At 38.6% G+C, this 18464-nt stretch overlaps 1 protein-coding gene across 1 annotated transcript in view; it reads left to right on the top strand.

Annotated features, from left to right (window-relative positions):
- Nucleotides 1-18464, top strand: part of Copg2 (COPI coat complex subunit gamma 2) — a 135499-nt gene that overhangs the window by 75365 nt on the left and 41670 nt on the right. Inside the window, exons 10-12 of the mRNA NM_001106929.2 lie at nt 10522-10655; nt 11207-11274; nt 12369-12557. Coding sequence (NP_001100399.1) covers nt 10522-10655; nt 11207-11274; nt 12369-12557 — 391 coding nt within the window. The remainder of the gene's footprint in view (nt 1-10521; nt 10656-11206; nt 11275-12368; nt 12558-18464) is intronic.

Here is an 18464-nt window from a genome sequence, read left to right as displayed (position 1 = left end):
CTCAATGTGTTCTTTTAGTGCTATTAATAGTTTGACTTTGCAACCTTTAAGACAATCATCCATTCTGAGTTAAGTTCTGCATAGTTTCTTCTCATTTAATGGTATACATTCATTTAAAAATATATAGCTATGAATTTCCCCAGTGCCAGTCAGTAAAAACTCATCTTTTCCCCTTTAAATTGTCTCCTCCTTGGGAAGTCAGCTGACCATGTGATGAAACTCCCAGTTTTCTCCATTTGTCATGATTGTTCCAGGTTTCTAAGAAGATGTGAATCTGGAAATTGTGTGTTGGAATTCATAGCTTATCCATATGCATTTTAGAACAAACTTTGGATTACTACTGCAAAAGCTGCTGGCATTTTGGTAGGATTTGCACTGACTAGAATAATTTTAAATCAATCCATATAGGAGTATTGCCACCTTGATAAGTAGTTTTTAGAGCATGGATAGGGTCCTTTTCTTCATTTAAAGTCCTCAAAGATTTTAAAAAATTTTATCACTTTCAATTTAAAATCATAATAGTTTGTTGTTGTTGTTGTTGTTTTTAAGATTTATTTATTTATAATATGAGTACACTGTAGCTGTCTTCAGACACACCAGAAGAGGGCATCAGATCCCATTACACATGGTTGTGAGCCGCCATGTGGTTGCTGGGAATTGAACTCAGGACCTCTGGAAGAACAGTCAGTGCTCTTAACCACTGAGCCATCCCTCCAGCCCTTAAAAATCATAATAGTTTTATTAAAATAATTTTTTAAAAGTATTTAATTTGTGTGCATATAGAAGTGAGAGAGGACAACTCACAAGAGTTGGTACTCACATTCTACCATATGGATCTACCATATGGATACTTGACAGCAAGTACCTTAAAACACACACACACACACACACACACACACACACACACACACACACACACACACACACACACACAGAACTGTGTCTCTCACTGGCCCCTTCACACATATTTAGGCTATTGTGGATGGAATTTTTGCATCACTTTCACTCCTGGGCTGAAATACAGTTGTCTTTATGTTAATCTTAGAATTTATAAACTTGTTATGCTCCTAGCTATGCAAACTCACTCCCTCCCTTTCTCCCCACAACATCCTGCCTTGTGTGCTCTTGCTTTCTCTGCTACTCTCTTGTTCTCTGCATCTGTATACTACTTTGAATTGTCTGCATTTAAAATCATATATCACTTGTAAATACATTTGGCTTCACTTCTTTGTTTCTAGATTAACCCCTAGGTTTTGTGCTGTGCCTGTTTTACTACCTAAGCCTTTAGTGTGGTTGTGAGTAGAAATGGTAAAAGACGGCTTCTTTGTCTGTCTGCAGTTTTGCAGGAAAACGATTAGGCATGATGTAGTGCAGCTCTTTAAAGATCTACTTTATCCAGTTGAGACTGTGCCCTCCAGCCCTAGTTGTTTGTTTTAATAGTTAATGTATATTAATATGCTATATAGCATTTGATCTATATATGTTGTACTGCTTCTTTTTTTTTTTTTCTTTTTTTTTGGTTCCTTTTTTCAGAGCTGGGGACGGAACCCAGGGCCTTGCGCTTCCTAGGCAAGCGCTCTACCACTGAGCTAAATCCCCAACCCCTGTTGTACTGCTTCTGAGAACTATCTGCTCATATCATTTACTCTTTTAAATTGTTCAGCTCTTTATTCTAGTTATTCATGCCCAGCCTGGTGCATAGCCAACAAAGCTTGTCCCCTATGCTGCAGGTGATCTTTTCAGTCTGTTATTGTCTTTGTTGTGCAAGAGCCCAATTTGATGTTTGTCAGGCCTAGCTGTTATTTCCTGAGCTGTTGGAGTCTTACTCAGAAAGTCTGTGCTTGTCTCTATATCTTGAAATGTTTATACTTTTCTTTCATAGTTTCAAAGTTTCAGGTCTCATATTAAGGTCTTTAGTCCATTTTAAGTTGATTTCTGTGCAGAGTGAGAGGTAAAGATTGTATTCAGTCTTTACCACGTGCATCTCTAGCTTCCTAGCACCCCATGTGGATGAGGCCATCTTTTCTCCAATAGGCACTTTGGCACCTTTGTCAGTAATCCATTTCCTATAGGTTTTCTAGTTTACTGGAAGAAGATTCTTCAGACTACTTCTTAGTGAGCCTTTGGATTTCAGTGATATTTGTTGTAATATTCCTTCACCCAGTTACCTCTATGTTGTTAATGTGAGTCTTTCTCTTGTTTAGTTTGTCTAAGCATTTGTCATTCTTGTTTATCTGTTCAAGAAAGCTACTGTTTCATTGATCCTCTTATGGGCTTCATTAATTTCTACCCCACTCTTTTTATCTACTAATTTTGTTTGGCTTGTTCTGTTTTTTTTTTTTCCCAAGATTTTGAGATATACCACTAAGAAATTATCAGAGAATTCTCTTGACTTGTCAATGTGTGCACTCATCACAATAAGCTTACCTCTTCTGCCTTTGCTGTATACAGAAAAGTGTAAGGAAGTGTGGTTTTATTTTTACTTGTTTCTAGGATTTCTTTATTTTTTAAAACCATACTTTATATATAGAAAACATAGTTTGCATATTTAATCCATATGTGTTTATGTGGTGTCTATAGTTTCTTGTGATACTAATTTTATTTTATTATGATCTGTATGATACAAGGATTTTTTTAATTACTTTTCATCACAATCACTGCCCCCACTCCCAGTCACCCCTCCCGCATCTCCCCCACCCACTCTCTCCTTCCCTTCTCATCTGAGAGTGTAGAAGCCCCCCCTGTATATCCCTCTACCCTGGCACATCAAGTCTCTAGGAGTCTAGGCACACTGAGGCCAGACAAGGTAATCCAGCTAAAAGAACATATCCCACAGACAGACAACAGCTTTTGGGATAGCCCCCACCCCCTCCAGTTGTTCAGGACCCACATTGAAGACCAAGCTGCACATCTACTATATATGATCGAGGGTTGGGGAGTGGGGGGAGTAGGTCTAGCCCCTGTATGTCCTTTGGTTGGTGGTTCTGTCTTCCTGTGGAGTTCCCCTTTGGGGCCCTCAATCCTTCCCCCAACTCTTCCAAAAGAATTCCCAAGCTCTGTCCACTCTTTGGCTATGCTCTGCATCTGTCTGAGTCAGCTGCTGGATGGAGCCTCTCAGAGGACAGTTATGCTAGACTCCTGTCTGCAAGCATAACAGAATATTATTAATAGTGTTAGAAATTGTTGCTTGTCAATGGGGTGGGGTTGCTTGTCAATGGGCTTGTCAACTAGAGAATTGGGCCAATGCCAAGGAGCAGTCTCAGCTTGGAGAGGGGTTCTGAGAGAAGGGGTGTCTGGGAGGGTTGAAAACAGTTACTTCAAGTCAAATCATGGATCCAAGCTGAAGGCCTGTGTTCTGCTTGATGCAGCTTTTCCAGTCTGCTTCTCTCTGTGTTCTGCTTTTTCTCTGAAGATCTTTGTCTATATTCTGCTTGTTAAGAGACCTAAGAGATCACCCTGTCTATGTCCTGCTTGCTTGTATCAGTTCTCCAAGCAGTTCTCTCTTTTTATCTTAAAAAACTCTCTGGGGTTGGGGATTTAGCTCAGTGGTAGAGCGCTTGCCTAGCAAGCGCAAGGCCCTGGGTTCGGTCCCCAGCTCCAAAAAAAAAAAAAAAAAAAAAACTCTCTGGGTAGCTCATCTCCTGCAGAACCTGTACAGGCCCAGTCTTTTATTTTACATAACAATCCAATCATTTATTTCAGGTTTTCCTTTTTCTTATGAATCAACATCTCAGCTCTTTGATTCTTAGGAGACACAGCAAGCATATATTTTTTTCTTAACATTGCAAAAGAATTCAGAGATGACTACCTTTGTTAAGCTAGTTGGATGAGATCCTGCCCTGAAATTACCATTTCTACCACAACTAAGTCTAACTTTGCTCTGTCCTAGGCCGATCCTGAACTCAGGAATCTATCTGCCTTTGTAAGCATAAACAAAAAACTAAACTGGGTAGGATCTCCTGTGATCACTGCTCCCTAAATCTTTTTCTCCTTCCTTAGTAATTGTCTAGCAAGTTGGCTCATGGCACAGCTGCTTTTGTTCCTTTAGACTTGTGAAGTCCCTTATAGAATTCATATTGCATCCTTGTTTTTTTGCATAGGTAAGAAATTATATATTTTTGAACTCATGTATTTGGAGCTCTTTTCCTGTAACCTTAGTGGCTGTCCTGAAAGTCCCAGAGTTTACCATTTTGCTGAGACATAGCCACACCCTCAACTTCTGGATTCTTGCTGTGTCTAATTATCATGGAGTCATTAACATTAACAGGGAGGAAATTCCTAGAAGGGGTGTGAAATATGTACGTTATTATACAAACAAGCCTTAAAGCCACAGCAGCCATCCACAGGCTTGGAGGTTCACACCAGGGGCTCTGTCCCAGGGGCAGGAACCTTGTCACTCTGTCCCCACCAGGGCCAGGCAGGGCTCAGCAGGCCAGTTATTGCTTGGCCATTCCTTCCGTCTCTGTTTCATCCTCTGTCCCTGCATTTCCTGCAGACAGGATAAATTTTGGTTAAAAGGTTTTGTCAGTAGGTTGGTGTCCCTATCCTTCCACTGGAGTTCCTGCCTGGCTATAGGAAGTGGCCTCTTGAAGTTCTACATCCCCAATGCCTTGAGTTACAGCTAAGGTCACCCCATAGATTCCTGGGGCCCTCTCCTATCCCAAGTTTCTGGCATGTCCTCGAGATACCCCACCACCACCAGCTGCAAACTTCCGTTCATTCTCATGGCCACCTGGACCTCTCTCCTGTTCCTCCCCATACTTGGTCCTGAATCTCACCCCCCTTCCTCTCCCTATTCCTTCTCTCACACAGTTCTCTTCCTCTATCTACCTCTTACAGCTATTGTATTCCCCCTTCTAAGTGAGATTCAAGTATGCTCTCTTGGACCTTCCTTCTTGTCTAACTTCTTTGGGTCTGTGGAGTGTAGCGTGGGTATCTTGTACTTTATGGCTAATATCTACTTATAAGTGAGTACATACCATGCATGTCCTTTGGGGTCTGGGTTACCTCACTCAGGATGATATTCTCAAATTCCATCCATTTGTCTGCAAAATTCATTATTTTTAATAGCTGAATAGTATTCCATTGTCTAGATGTACCACTTTTTCTTTATTCATTCTTTTGTTGAGGGACATCTAGGTTGTTTCCAGTTTCTGGCTATTATGAGTAAAGCTGCTATGCACATAGTTGAGCAAGTGTCCCTGTGGTAAAGTGGGGCATCTTTTGGGTATATGCCCAAGAGTAGTATAGTTTGGTCTTGAGGTAGAACTATTTATTCCCTCTTTTCTGAGAACCTGCCAAATTGATCTCCAGCGTGGTTGTCCAAGCTTGCACTCTCTTCAGCAATGGAGGAGTAGTCCACTGGCTCCACAGCCTCAGCTTGTACTATTGTAAGGGTTCTAAATCGCTGAAGGGAAACCCCAGACTCAGATAGTGTGCAAAAGCAAAGAGTGTTTATTCTGCAGAAACAACCAGCATGCAGGGGTCAACCATTCTTTGAAATGGCGACCCCAGATAAAGGCACTCAGGCCTTCTTCTAGGAAACCGTGGAAACTCTCTAGAAGGGTTAGGTAATCTAAAATTTCATTGGTGGGTGCTAAGGAGGTTGCAGGTGATCAGTGGTCTACATTCCTGTCATGAGCATTCAATCATGTGATGAAATATGGCTGCCCAGTGCAGATGGCCTGTTCTGAGATACTTCCCCGTTTTTGTGATTATTCCAAGGCTGTGAGGTTTTATGATCTTGTTCTGAATTTTATGGTCTGTTCCTAGAGCTGGTGTCTGGGACTTCTGCATTCAGGAATCTGGCCCCTTACTGCCCTCTTCAAAATCAGGCCTGGTGCTTAAGTGGAGACAAATAGGGTTTGTATTGTCCTTTCACTTACACCTGAGTGCTTGATCTTAACCATTCTGCCATTATGAGGTGGAAGCTCAGAGTTACTTTGATTTGCGTTTCTCTGATGATAAGGACTTTGAACATTTCTTTAAGTGCTTCTCAGCCATTTGAGAGTCCTCTGTTGTTCAGGTCTGCACCCCATTTTTAAATTGGGTTATTTGGGTTGTTGGTGTCTAACCTCTTGAGTTTTTAATGAAATGGATGATTTTCTAGACAGATAACACCAAAGTTAAATCAAGGTAAGGTAAACAAGAAATTATTTTTTAAAGATGTATTTTATTTATATGTAGGTGTATATGGGATTGGAGTTAGAAATGTTTATGAGATATTTGACATGAACTTAACCCCTGAGCCATTTCTCTAGCCCCTAAGAAATATTCACTCTCTCACTCTCTCTCTCTCTCTCTCTCTCTCTCTCTCTGTGTGTGTGTGTGTGTGTGTGTGTGTGTGTGTGTGTGTGTGTGTGTGTGTGTGTTAAAACTTGTTTTACTATCTAAAATGTGATCTACTTTGGAGAAAGTTTCATTGACTGCTGAAGAGTATGTATTCCATAGATAAAATACTCTGGAAAATGTCAGTTAAATCCATTATTTTACAGTGCAGTCGAACTTCAACTTTCTTCTTTGGGGGAGGGGGTTGGAGCAGGCTGAATGACATAGCTGTCCATTAATGAGAATGAGATTTTTTTTTCTCTTTGAGGCAAAGTCTCTCTGTATAGTCCTGGCTGTCCTTGGAAGTCATTATGTAGACCAGACAGGCCTCAACTCAACAGAGATCCTCCTGCTTCTGCCTCCCGAGTGCTGGGTTTAAAGGCATGCAACAGCACACTCAGCTAGAGTGAAATTTTTAAAGTAAGTATTTGTTGTTATATCTGGACTTTTCTTATCCCTTCATGTCTGGTTGTGTTTTGTGAAATTGGGTGCATTGGCATTTGATGTCTGCATATTTATAATCACGATAGGTTCTCAATGGGTTATCTCTTTATTAATATGACATGCCTATCTTTATTTCTATGGTTAAATTTGGCTTGAAGTCTGCTTTTCCAGGCATGAGTATAGCTATTCTAGCTTGTTTTTGAATTCTACTTACTTGAAATATAATTTTCTATTTTTTCTCTTTCAGTATTTTCCAGTAGGTGAATTTCTTATAGCAAACAGTTGGATCTGGCTTTTTAATCAATTCAGCTGACCTATGTTCCAAGTTAATACTTAAAATGTAATATTATTGAGAGATATATGCGAATTCTCATCTTCATACATTTGCTGCTTTACAGGGTTAATTGTGTTTGATTTCTTCCTATACTGTTTGTTCTTTTAATGAGACGTGTTCTTTCTCGGGCTCTCATATTTATGAATGTGTTTCTTCCTTTGCTGTATGTAGTATTTCTCTAAGGATATTCTGCAGTGCTAGTCTAGTGGTTATGACTTGTTTTAATTTATACTTCTGAGCAGTCTTTATTTCTGCTTCAATTTTAAAGAATAACTTACCTGGAAATTGTTGTCTGGGTTAGCACTGGTTTTTGTTTCAAAGTTTGAAATACACCAGTCTATCTCTCTTGGCCTTCCAGCGTTCTTTTATTTTGATGGGTTTCCCTTTTTAAGTAACACTGCATTTCTTTCTTGAAATATCAGTATTATGGTCTGTGCTTTTGGAATTTTATGATGCATAAAAGTGTTTATCTGGCTCTATTTGGGATTCTCTCTGCCTCATGTGGCATGTCCATGATGTTTTCTAGATTTGAGAAGTTTTTGCTATCACTTTTCTGAATGAATTTCAGTCAGTTTCTTTTTTGGTCCTTTTGCACACTGGATTTGGTTTGCTAGTCTCAGTGCACCACAGGTCTTGAATGTTATGCTCATGATTTCTGGATTTTATTTTTTGTTATCTGAATGATTTCCCCACTAGTCACCAACTCCTGATAGCTTTTCTCACACCTGGGCTAGTCTGTTGCTGATACTTTCTAGTAAGAGTTTCTATTTGACTGAGTTTTTTATGTTTAAGTTTTTTTTGGCTGAAATTTTTATTTAAGTTACTGAATTTCTAGTCCAAGTTGTTGAATTTTTTTTTTTGTACAGGTATAAAATTGACATATTCACTCATCTCTTATTTGAACTTCTTATTAATCTCTTTCTCTGTGTGTTTGTGTGTCTTGCAAACACATGAATATGAGGATGTGAGCATGTATACAGAAGCTAAGAGCAAGATGTCACATGTCTCCCTCTATCACTCTTTGCCTTGTGTCTTTGAGACAGGATCGTTCACTGAGCCAGAAACTTCCCGGTGTGTCTCTGTTCCCCAGTCCTGATATCTGCAGCATGCTAGGATTTTTATGTGGGTGCCAAGGCTTCCAACTCAGGTCCTCATGCTTGCAGAACAAGAGCTCATAATACCATTTCATAATACTCATAATACCATTTCAGTAGCCCCTCGTTGGTCATTTTTTAAATCAGACTTTTAAACTATTTCTTCTGATTTTTTAACATTTAAGTATCTTTAGGTTCAGTTACTAAGCGTTGCAAACTTAGAGAAGCCATACTGCTTTGTGTTTTTATGTGATGACTCAGGTTATCTATCTGTGAAATGGCAGTTCCTGTTCACTGAGTGCTTAGTAAGCAGCCTTCTTTTAAGGACTCTACTCACATAGGGCAGAGAACTGTGATAATAGCATTATCACCAAAATAGACGATATTAAAATACATTTACAGGGGCTGGAGAGGTGGCCTAGTGGTTCATAGCATGTATGCTGCTCTTCCGCAAGGGTTTGGTCCCCAGCATCACGTCAGACAACTCACAGCTTCCAGGGGACCCAGTGCTCCTGACTTCTGCACACCTCCACATATGTGCACAGCCACGCACATACACATAATGTAAAGTAAAGTAAATCTTTTTAAAAATAGAGTTAAAAGAAGTTATAGTTCTGCTGCAACTAGATGTCCGAGGGTAGGGCAGTACCCAAGGGGGAGCCTCCCCTTCCCAAAGGAGAAAGAGAGGGGGTAGAAGTGGGGGAGGACTTTGTAAAGGAAAGAAGACTAGGAGGGGAGGAGGCAGGGGGATCTGTGATCAGGATGTAAAGTGAAAAAAATAAATTATTGAAAAGTAGGAAAAAAAATAAAGTCACTTATTACTACATCTTAAGTGACAATAGAAAAGAAAATGGTAAAAATAATGTTATAATAAAAGTAAGAGTTTAAAAATTAGTAAAGGTAAAAATTAATGATGAATGAAGGAAAAAGGAGGGGTTTTCTCTTTAAAGAAAAGAATAAAAGATATTTAATGAAAAAGGGACAGGATGTGAGAGGAACAGACAGCAACATTAGACAAATACTTCAGATTACAAAATATAGAAAAAAACTAAAGGTAAGAGGAATAGAAACAAAAAGGTGGAAATAAAATACTAAAATATCAGAACAAGAAAAAGAGTAAAGACATGAAATATTATAACAAGTGAAATTAAGGAAAGGGACAGAAAGAATGAATAAAACAATGAATGAAGAGTTAGACACTTCTTCCTATGTCCTCGAGTTCTAGGCCTGGGAGGGAAGGTGGCAGTAAGGCAGACTAGTGCTGCCCATAGGGTTAACTCCCCCAAATCAGCCATTCATTATGTAAGTCTGTTGATTTCTATAAAGTGTGATGTGTTTGTTTGGTTTTACCCTATTGCTGTCACAATTCTTCTGACCACTTATTTACTTAATATTTCAACAACATTGTATTTCTCTATGTTTATCTTGCTAATTTGTTGAGCTTCTCTGACATGTAGACTTGGTTTTGATAGATAAGTGTAGAGTTTTTCAGTCATTTGTCTCTTTCCTTGTAGGATTCTTATTCTGTGGAGTTGACATGTGTGTTCTTGCTGCACAGATCTCCAGGCCGTGTTCATCTCTTCCTGTTCTCCTTCATTTCCCTCTGCTGCTTATCTCAGTTTGCTGGCAATCAAACCTCCTTGGTTATCTTTTATTCCAATCCTTGCTTTCTCCAAATCTCTGGCTTTTATTTACTTTCTAAAAAATCAGTTATAATCCCCCATACTTACAGATATATTCAACTTTTTAGATGTAGTTTCCTTTAGTTCTTTGAACATCTTTTATTAGTTGACTCAAAGTGTTGTGTGGCAAGTCTAATAATGTCTAGGCTTCCTCAGAAATAATTGCTGGTAACTACCTTTCTCTCTTGCATTTGTATTTTACTGTTTATTTGCATGTCTTGTGATTTTTGGTTAGAAGAATAATTATGTAGTTTTCAGTTTTTACATTTTTCTTTCAAATTTTGCATCTTTAAATGCGCTATGTAACATAATTGATTGCTAACGTTGATCTAGGAAGAAGAGGTGGAAATTAGGAATCTAGCAAGTTAAAGCCCCAGAAAGCTCACCATTCTTAACCAAGACCTGTGGTTTTCATCAGTAATGGTTCATTTACAAGGCTGTGGTTAAATTTGAAAGTTCCAAAAAATAGTTTTGACAATTTTTTCATTGCTTTTTAAAGAGTGAATTTTCAGTGGTCTTTTACCCTGTGTTCCAGAAGTATATCTCAATCTCTTTAACCATTTTTATCTTGGTACTTTTAACCATTGTGATTATTACCCTATTTGATATGTTAACATGGTCTGTGTACATTTATTGGCAGTCATGAAAGTCCACTCTTTGATTTCATTGAGAGCTGCTTGCGAAATAAACATGAAATGGTTATCTATGAAGCTGCTTCTGCCATTATTCATCTTCCTAACTGTACTGCAAGAGAGCTGGCACCTGCTGTCTCAGGTCAGTCGTGTTTGACAGCTGTCCTTTGTTTGTGTCTTATGGTTTTAAATCAGTGGGCTTGCAGTGGCTATCAAGAGTGGCATTTAGGGGGGTTGGGGATTTAGCTCAGTGGTAGAGCGCTTGCTTAGGAAGCGCAAGGCCCTGGGTTCGGTCCCCAGCTCCAAAAAAAAGAACCAAAAAAAAAAAAAAGAGTGGCATTTAGGGCCAAGATTGCTCAGTGAGTAAAGATACTTGCTAATGATTTCAGTTTTTTTTAACATTTAGAAAACACGTTTGCTTTCATAACTAGTACTATTTCTCTTATTTAATTGCAGACATTAATTGGGATATTAATTTTTAGAGAAAAAAAGCAAACTTTGTTTTCTATTAAAGTTTTTATAGCTGAACAAAAAATGCTTTATTTTCTATTTTTGATAATACAGTTGTTCACGTGGAGTTTTGATACAGTGATAAATTTCCTGATGCATAGAATGAACATGATTATTACATACTATAGTTTTCATCTGTCTGATGAATGGTATCCACAGTGATTTCTTTCTCTCTTTTTCCAGTTCTTCAACTTTTCTGTAGCTCTCCTAAACCAGCCTTGAGATATGCAGCTGTGAGGACCCTGAACAAGGTGGGCATTGCTTTGATTATCTATAGACGTGTATATCTAATTCATAAACATGATATACAAAGCACTTGGCTTTCTTTTCACACTTACAATATATGATGTGTGGGCCTCACATCTGTAGCACCTTGTTTGTACTTGTGGCCTTAGTCACAGCTATTTATACTGTTAGTCCCTGGGAGATCATTTACTTCCGTCATCTGAGCACTTTAGGTTCAGGTGTTAGACCGTTCAATATGGGAGCCATTCACAAGGGTCCACTTACATTAATTAAGATTAAATAAGGAATTCAGTTTCTTAGTCTCTCCAATCATACTACCTATGCTTGTAGTTACTTGTGCTTAACAAGAGTCATACAAACCAGTGCAGAAATTGGGCAGTTCCACCAATTCCTCGGCTCTAATCTTCACACCAGTTGTGTCTTAAAATACATGTGTTTATGGTGCTGTCATTCATATATGCATACATACATACATACATACATACATCAATGGTTGAAGTAGTGCCCAACCATTAAAATACACAAAGATTTCTGCACAAAACATCTAACCCTTTGCCTCATGGATAAAGACTTTTTCATTAGTCTGGGTCATCTTTTCCTGTTGAATGAGTTTTACTGTCAATGATTTGCAGAGAGTATTTTCACATTTTCAGAATTTTGGGTCAGCCCAATGTGGGATAGACAGAGAGACGAAATGACATAGATGTAGAATGACAGACATATTTTAGCAACTGTGGGTAATCCAGTTTGGCAGGAGTTTGTTTAATTGCGGAATTGATTTAAAAATGACAGAAAGTCTTTGTTGATCAACATTTACCATAATCTCTTTCTTAGAGTTTCTAATATCTAACAGAATAGATACTTGTGCACATCTAAACTGTGTGGAGATGCCGCCTGTAATAAAAGAGACCGATAGTGTTACAAAGGTTATGTGGATATAGACATTCACCACACCAGACCTAAAATGATTGCTTCTGACCTCTACTGTTCCTTCCAATTGTTATTTACCTTAATTAAAACTTAGATTCTGGCCTTAATCAACAACAGTGTGTTTTTGTTTTTGTTTTTGTTTTTGTTTTGTTTTGCTACTTTCAACAAGGTGGCAATGAAGCACCCCTCTGCTGTAACTGCCTGTAATCTGGATTTAGAAAACTTAATCACAGACTCAAACAGAAGCATTGCTACCCTGGCCATTACAACATTGCTCAAAACAGGAAGTGAGAGCAGTGTGGACAGGCTTATGAAGCAGATCTCTTCTTTTGTGTCTGAAATCTCAGATGAGTTCAAGGTAAGAATTTAAACAAGCTTTTGCTTGGTCTCTAGCTTGCCTCAGCAATGTCTTTTGAGAAGGTCTTAATTTTGATGAAATCTATGCTCTCCTTCTTTTCCTTCCTAGGCATGGCTGTAGCATAGTAGGCATATGTAGGCATAACTTTTCTCTCTCTCTAAGTCATAAAATTTGCTTTATTTTAAGTGTTTTATGACTTTAGCTTTTACACTTTGGTTTGTAACTGTTTGATAATGTCTGTGTGATAAGCTCAGAGTTTTCCTGCACTCATGCTGAGTTATTCCAACAAAATGAGTTGAAAGACTTCCTCTCCTTTTTGGAAATGAAGAGGCTTTCTTGTTTTGAATCCAAAGACCTTTCTATTCTTTTTTCTCATCTTATTAAAACACTTGTAACAAAGTGCCGAGTAGAGCCAATGACAGTGTGCTGGAAGTGACCAAAGGGCAGTGGTAAGTCCTCGTGTAAGAATGAGGAAGACGGCTGTGTCATTCTAACACTCAGCCAAGTAGCTCTCTTCTCAACGTGCTCTAGACTGAAGAAGTAAACAAAAGTAGACATTTTAAAACTTTGGGATATTATAAAAATTGTTTCTCATCTGTTTGCAAGAATAAACTGCACTAGTAGGGAGAATACATTTGTAAGGATAATGTTTCAGAATGGAAGTTGGCAAACTTCTCTAAAGGACCATAAAATAAGTACTTTAGATGATCTCGGCTCCTGAAGTGATCTGTTTACATAGTCCTTGTTTTTATTCTGTACAATTCTTTAAAACTTTAAAACCATCATAGCTTTCAACTCCTGTAACAATAGCATATGAGTGTGGAATGCTGCCGTGCGGCTGTAATCCTAGTGTGTGGAAGGCGGGCAGAAACATCATGAGTTATGACCAGCCTGAGCTACATACAAGTTCCATGACATCCTGCGTGAGTAGCGAGACGCTTACATCAGAAAGCAACCCCATTCTTTAGCGCCTTCTGAAGGAAACTCCCGTGTCCATGCATGGTTTGGGGAAGGAAATAAAGACAGGAAATAGTTACTGTTGAGTAGCTTAATAAATCAAGGATGCATCCTAGAGTCTGACCGTATCAAATGCCATATCACCAAACATTTAGCAATGTAATCTGTTATTGGTGTTTCAGTGCAGCTGGGAGTTCCTGCAAAGGAGACTTGGCTATCTGTCCCAGTATGTCAAAGAGGGGATTAATCATAAAAAGCAGAAAAGGGAGATTGAGTGAATGTGACTACATGGGGTTACTTGTCTCAATCGGGTTCAATGAAATGGCTCAGAGAGGCCCTTAATGCCAGAGGGGATAAGCCAGTTCTCATTAGCATGATTGTTCTGCCTGAGAATCATTTCATAAAGTAGTGACCTGTCTTTGAGGTTCTTCTGTTTCTTCAATCCAAGATGACTGTGGATTTAGGACATGACTTTCCATGTCCTTTTGGAGGTGTGGAATGGGGACTTAGGAAGTTGGTAATGAGATGCGTCAATTACTGTTACCTTTGAGCCTTGAAGGGGATGAGAATAGTTAGGTATCACACGCTTTTTCTTTCTTGAGTGGATTAACATGCCACTGTGCAAATTAAGCAGGTAGCTGAACCAAAGTTAAAGGAGACAGATAAGAAATAAGGCAGATTCCAGGCTGTTATCTGGCTTTTAGTTACCTTGTAGGCCCAAGTCAATGATTTTGAGCAAAAGCGGCTTCTAACTTCTAAGTGCCTGTTACAAGTCTGTGTTTGTGTATGAGACTTGTTAGATAAACAAATAAAAATTATTACTGTTCACACTGCTCTTTGTGGTTTTTATGGGGGGTGGGAGTCAATTGAGGTCGAAAGACGACTGACACAGATCATACTGCTTTAGCAGCACAACTGAGACCTAAACATGTATTTTTTAAATTTAATTTTATATTTATTAATTTTTGATTTTTTTGAATCAAGAATTTTCTGTGTAGCCCTCACTATCCTGGAACTCCCTTTGTAGACCAGAAAGGCCTCAAATTCAGAGATCCTCCTGCATCTGCCCCCATAGTGCTGGGATCAAGAAACCTGGCTTACATTTTTCTAACCTTTCTGTGTCTTCATCTGCCATCAAACATTTAATGTTTATACCATTTTTAATAGGTCTGTTTAAAATTTTTCTTTTTGTTTCTGTGTCTTGCTGACTATTTCTGACATCTTTGATATTGTGTTGAATATGATAAAATGTTATAAAATATCTGAGTTCCATCAACTAGATAATCACAGAGGAAAAAAGTAAATCTTTTTTTTTTTTTTTTTTTTTTTTTTTTTTGGTTCTTTTTTTCGGAGCTGGGGACCGAACCCAGGGCCTTGCACTTCCTAGGCAAGCACTCTACCACTGAGCTAAATCCCCAACCCCGAAAAAAGTAAATCTTAACTGCCTCACTCACACCATAGAGAGAAATAAGTTCTGAGCAAAAGAATAAACAGTTTCAAAGAAAACACACAAGGCCATCTTTATGACCCAGTGTAAAGTAGACACACGTAGATACATGTATACTTGTGTACTTTACCATGGTGTTCAAGGCGACGTAGGTTGGTCACGGCCTTCATTCTGCTTCTCTGAAGTGATTCAAAGAAGTCTTTTTTGCTTGAAGGGGCTCGCCAGTTCCCTTAACATGATTTGTTCTGCCTGCGAGTGATTTCTTGATGGGAGTGATTATGAACGTGTATGCCTGTGTGCAGGCATGCATGCTTGCGTGCACGTATGCATGTGCGTGCATGCACACACACACAATTTAAAAAATAAAGCATAAAATAAATTTGACAAAGTAGAAGTAGTAAATAATTTATATTTACCCTCCATTCCCTGAGTCCCCAGCTCTCCCTCTCCTCAGCACCAAGCAGCCATTACAGATACCATCCCACATCCTGTGCAAATAGTGATACCGAAGACTCTAACAGTACAGGCAAAAATCATATTTATACTGTAATGTGAAAATACAGGAAAATCCTCAGAACAGCAGATACGTTAAGTTCTGCGGCATTGGATGTGAGTTAATTGGAGGTGTTAGTCTCGACACTAGCCTTTCTTGTTAACTTTCATCTCCCCTTCACCTATTTCTGTCATCACATCTTATGGGGTTATATGGGCAAATACATTTGTGCACATTTCATACATTATGTACACAGTCATTTTCACACCAGGACCCTCTTTGCCGTCCTCAACTTCCTGCTAACCTACTTCCTTTCCCCAACTGTCCTCCCTTCTGCTTTCATGTTGAACATGTTGAACATGGAGGGGTGCTTCCCTGTGAGTTTCTCTAAGGTTATTTACAGGAACATGAGCATCTTACCAGTGACTACACCACTGAAGAAAATTTCTCACCCTCTCCTGTCAACCATTTAATGGTGAATAAAGCTTCATTCAGAAATGGGTAGAACCCCATGAGCCTCTCTGCATTTCATGACAAGGTAGTAATGGGCCCAATCTTGTGCAGATGACAGCTGCTGTGACTTCAAGAGAGCAACAGCCCTATTAAGGCTGAAGTCAGCATTCCATCTCACTCCTGTCCTGACATTCTGTTTTTCCCCTTTCTTCCACAGTGTCCCCTGGGGTGGATGTGTGTGTGTGTGTATTCAATAGCCATTTATTCCAGTACCTTAACCAGTTATGAATTGTCTATAGTCACTCCAATCACTACATTAAGCTTCTCTGAGCATAGCTGATAGCAGCACTGATATACGGACATTAACACAGTTTTTAGGATGCAAATCCAACCAGAAATCAGTTGGTTATCCCCATAGCAGACTTGCACTTGCCACTGCTGCAGCAGTGGGCTCATCTTGAGTGGCCAGTTGATACTGTAGCCTTTCCTTTATCTTTTGAAGATCCATCCTTTACACACACTTTCCTCCCAGCCCCATTCCTATAAATTGATGAATTTAGGAAGAAAATGCAGATGGCACCCTAAGAAGTAGTTTAGAGTCAACTGTGAAGAAAAACAGATTCAGATGGCTTCTAAAAAGAGCATCCCTGCTCAGCCCATGGATGTCCTGCACATCGGCTTACTGAATCCTGTGGCTAATAAAAGCTCTTTATATTCACCGTGCCCCAGAAGATAAAAACTTGAGATGTTTTTATCAAGGGTCAACTTGGGTCTCTTCAGGGTCAGTCTTAAATAAAACTGCTTTCCTTCAGCAAAACAACCGTTTAATCTGACAAAACTACCACAAATAAAGCATAGACCTAAAAATTGCTTTTGTTAAAGAAGCATTGATCCCTCCCTTGAACCCACAAATTAACTAAAAGAAGGATGAAAGCCAGGCATCCAAAGTGTGTGGTATCTTCAACAACAGACTTTTACCTTCAAGTTTTAGGAAGCAATCTGAATAGGTCATTGCTATTGCCCTATATTGTGCTGGAAGTCTCCTGGGCATTCCCTACCTTGATGAAAATGAAGCAGACAAAAACTAGCATATATTAAGTGGATATATAAGTACAGTCATTTGGAAAAACTGACAGTATTTACTAAAGCTGAATGAATACATTCCCAGTTTTACTACTAAGTATATTCCCAACAGAACTGCATATACAAGGTTCATTTTAGATGTCAGCTCAAGTAGTTAATTTTGGAGGAATCTGTATGGTTAAGAAAATGCCTCTCAATGCCTAGGCTTGATCCTATGACTTATTAGATGTGTGATTGGCTGCCTCAGTTTCTTTGACTATACCAGGGAGATAATAAGAATTCCAATCCATAGAATTGTTGTGAGGTATAAATAAAACGATAAAAAGCTAGGAGTGCTCTAGTGTTAACTATTGCTGGCTTCTATGTGAATCTTATGAGATCTATAATGTTTCATATTGAATCAATGAATATTGTATTTATTATTTGAATTAATTCTTTTATTTTAGTACAATTGCTACAAATCTTTTATAGTACAAATAGATTAGTTTCGATTTGCTTTAAGTTTTAGTATGCCTCTCTCAATTTATTTTTTTTCATTTTTGCTACATAGAACACTATACTATTCAAAGAAGTAGTAAAAGGTGTATAACCTCCTCTCATATATCCCACACCTCCTCATAAAACTTTGCTTGCACGTTCTTCTTCTTTAGTATACCTTTTATAAACATAAGACATGTGCATGTTTCTTATTTTATTGTATATCAAAGATAGCATACTGCTGTGCTCTTTTTGTACAGGACTTTTCCTTTTCAAACCCGAAGATAAATGGAAGTCATGCTAAGTTTTTTGAAGGAGATAAGCCCCATTTTCTTTACAACTGCATAAAACCCCAACAGTTTTATATATGTATAATCTTATCCAACAAAGCTTCTGTTTGGGTAATGTGCAGTTATTTTGTACTCAGGAACAGTGCCCCAATGGATATCCTAGACATGTGTTTTTCAAACATTAGATTTGTGTTTCAAAGTGTATTTGTTATAAAAGCTAAATATAATAAATATATCATTCATAGAGCTAATATGCTGCCAGCAGTGGATAAAAGTGTAGCTTCCAATAATTTTACCAGTAGAGTGTGTGTTGAGCTGTTGTAGTTTACCAACGTTTTGGATAAGAAATGATGTCTCAATATGTAGTATTAATTTGAATTCTGTTATTTTGAGGAAAATTAAATATCTTTCTTTCTTTAAGTCCCTGTGTGTGTGTTTGTATAATGTCTGTATCCATGGGTCCACAAATCCTAGAGTACATGTGTGAAGGCCAGAGGACAAGCTTAGGTGTCTTTCCTTCTACCTTCTTTCTTATTTGGGGCAGGTTCTGCTTGCTACTGCATTCATCAAGCTAGCTTGTCCACTAGCTTCCTGGTACTCTCCTGTTTCCTCCTCTCATCTAGATCACTGGAGTAGCACTGGGGTCACAGATGCTACTGTATCCAAACTTGGGTCCTCACACTTGCTTGGCAAGCATGTCACCCACT

Source organism: Rattus norvegicus, chromosome 4 (assembly GCF_036323735.1).
Source record: "Rattus norvegicus strain BN/NHsdMcwi chromosome 4, GRCr8, whole genome shotgun sequence".
NCBI classification, from domain to species: domain Eukaryota; kingdom Metazoa; phylum Chordata; class Mammalia; order Rodentia; family Muridae; genus Rattus; species Rattus norvegicus.
This window is presented reverse-complemented; position numbering and strand designations above follow the sequence as displayed.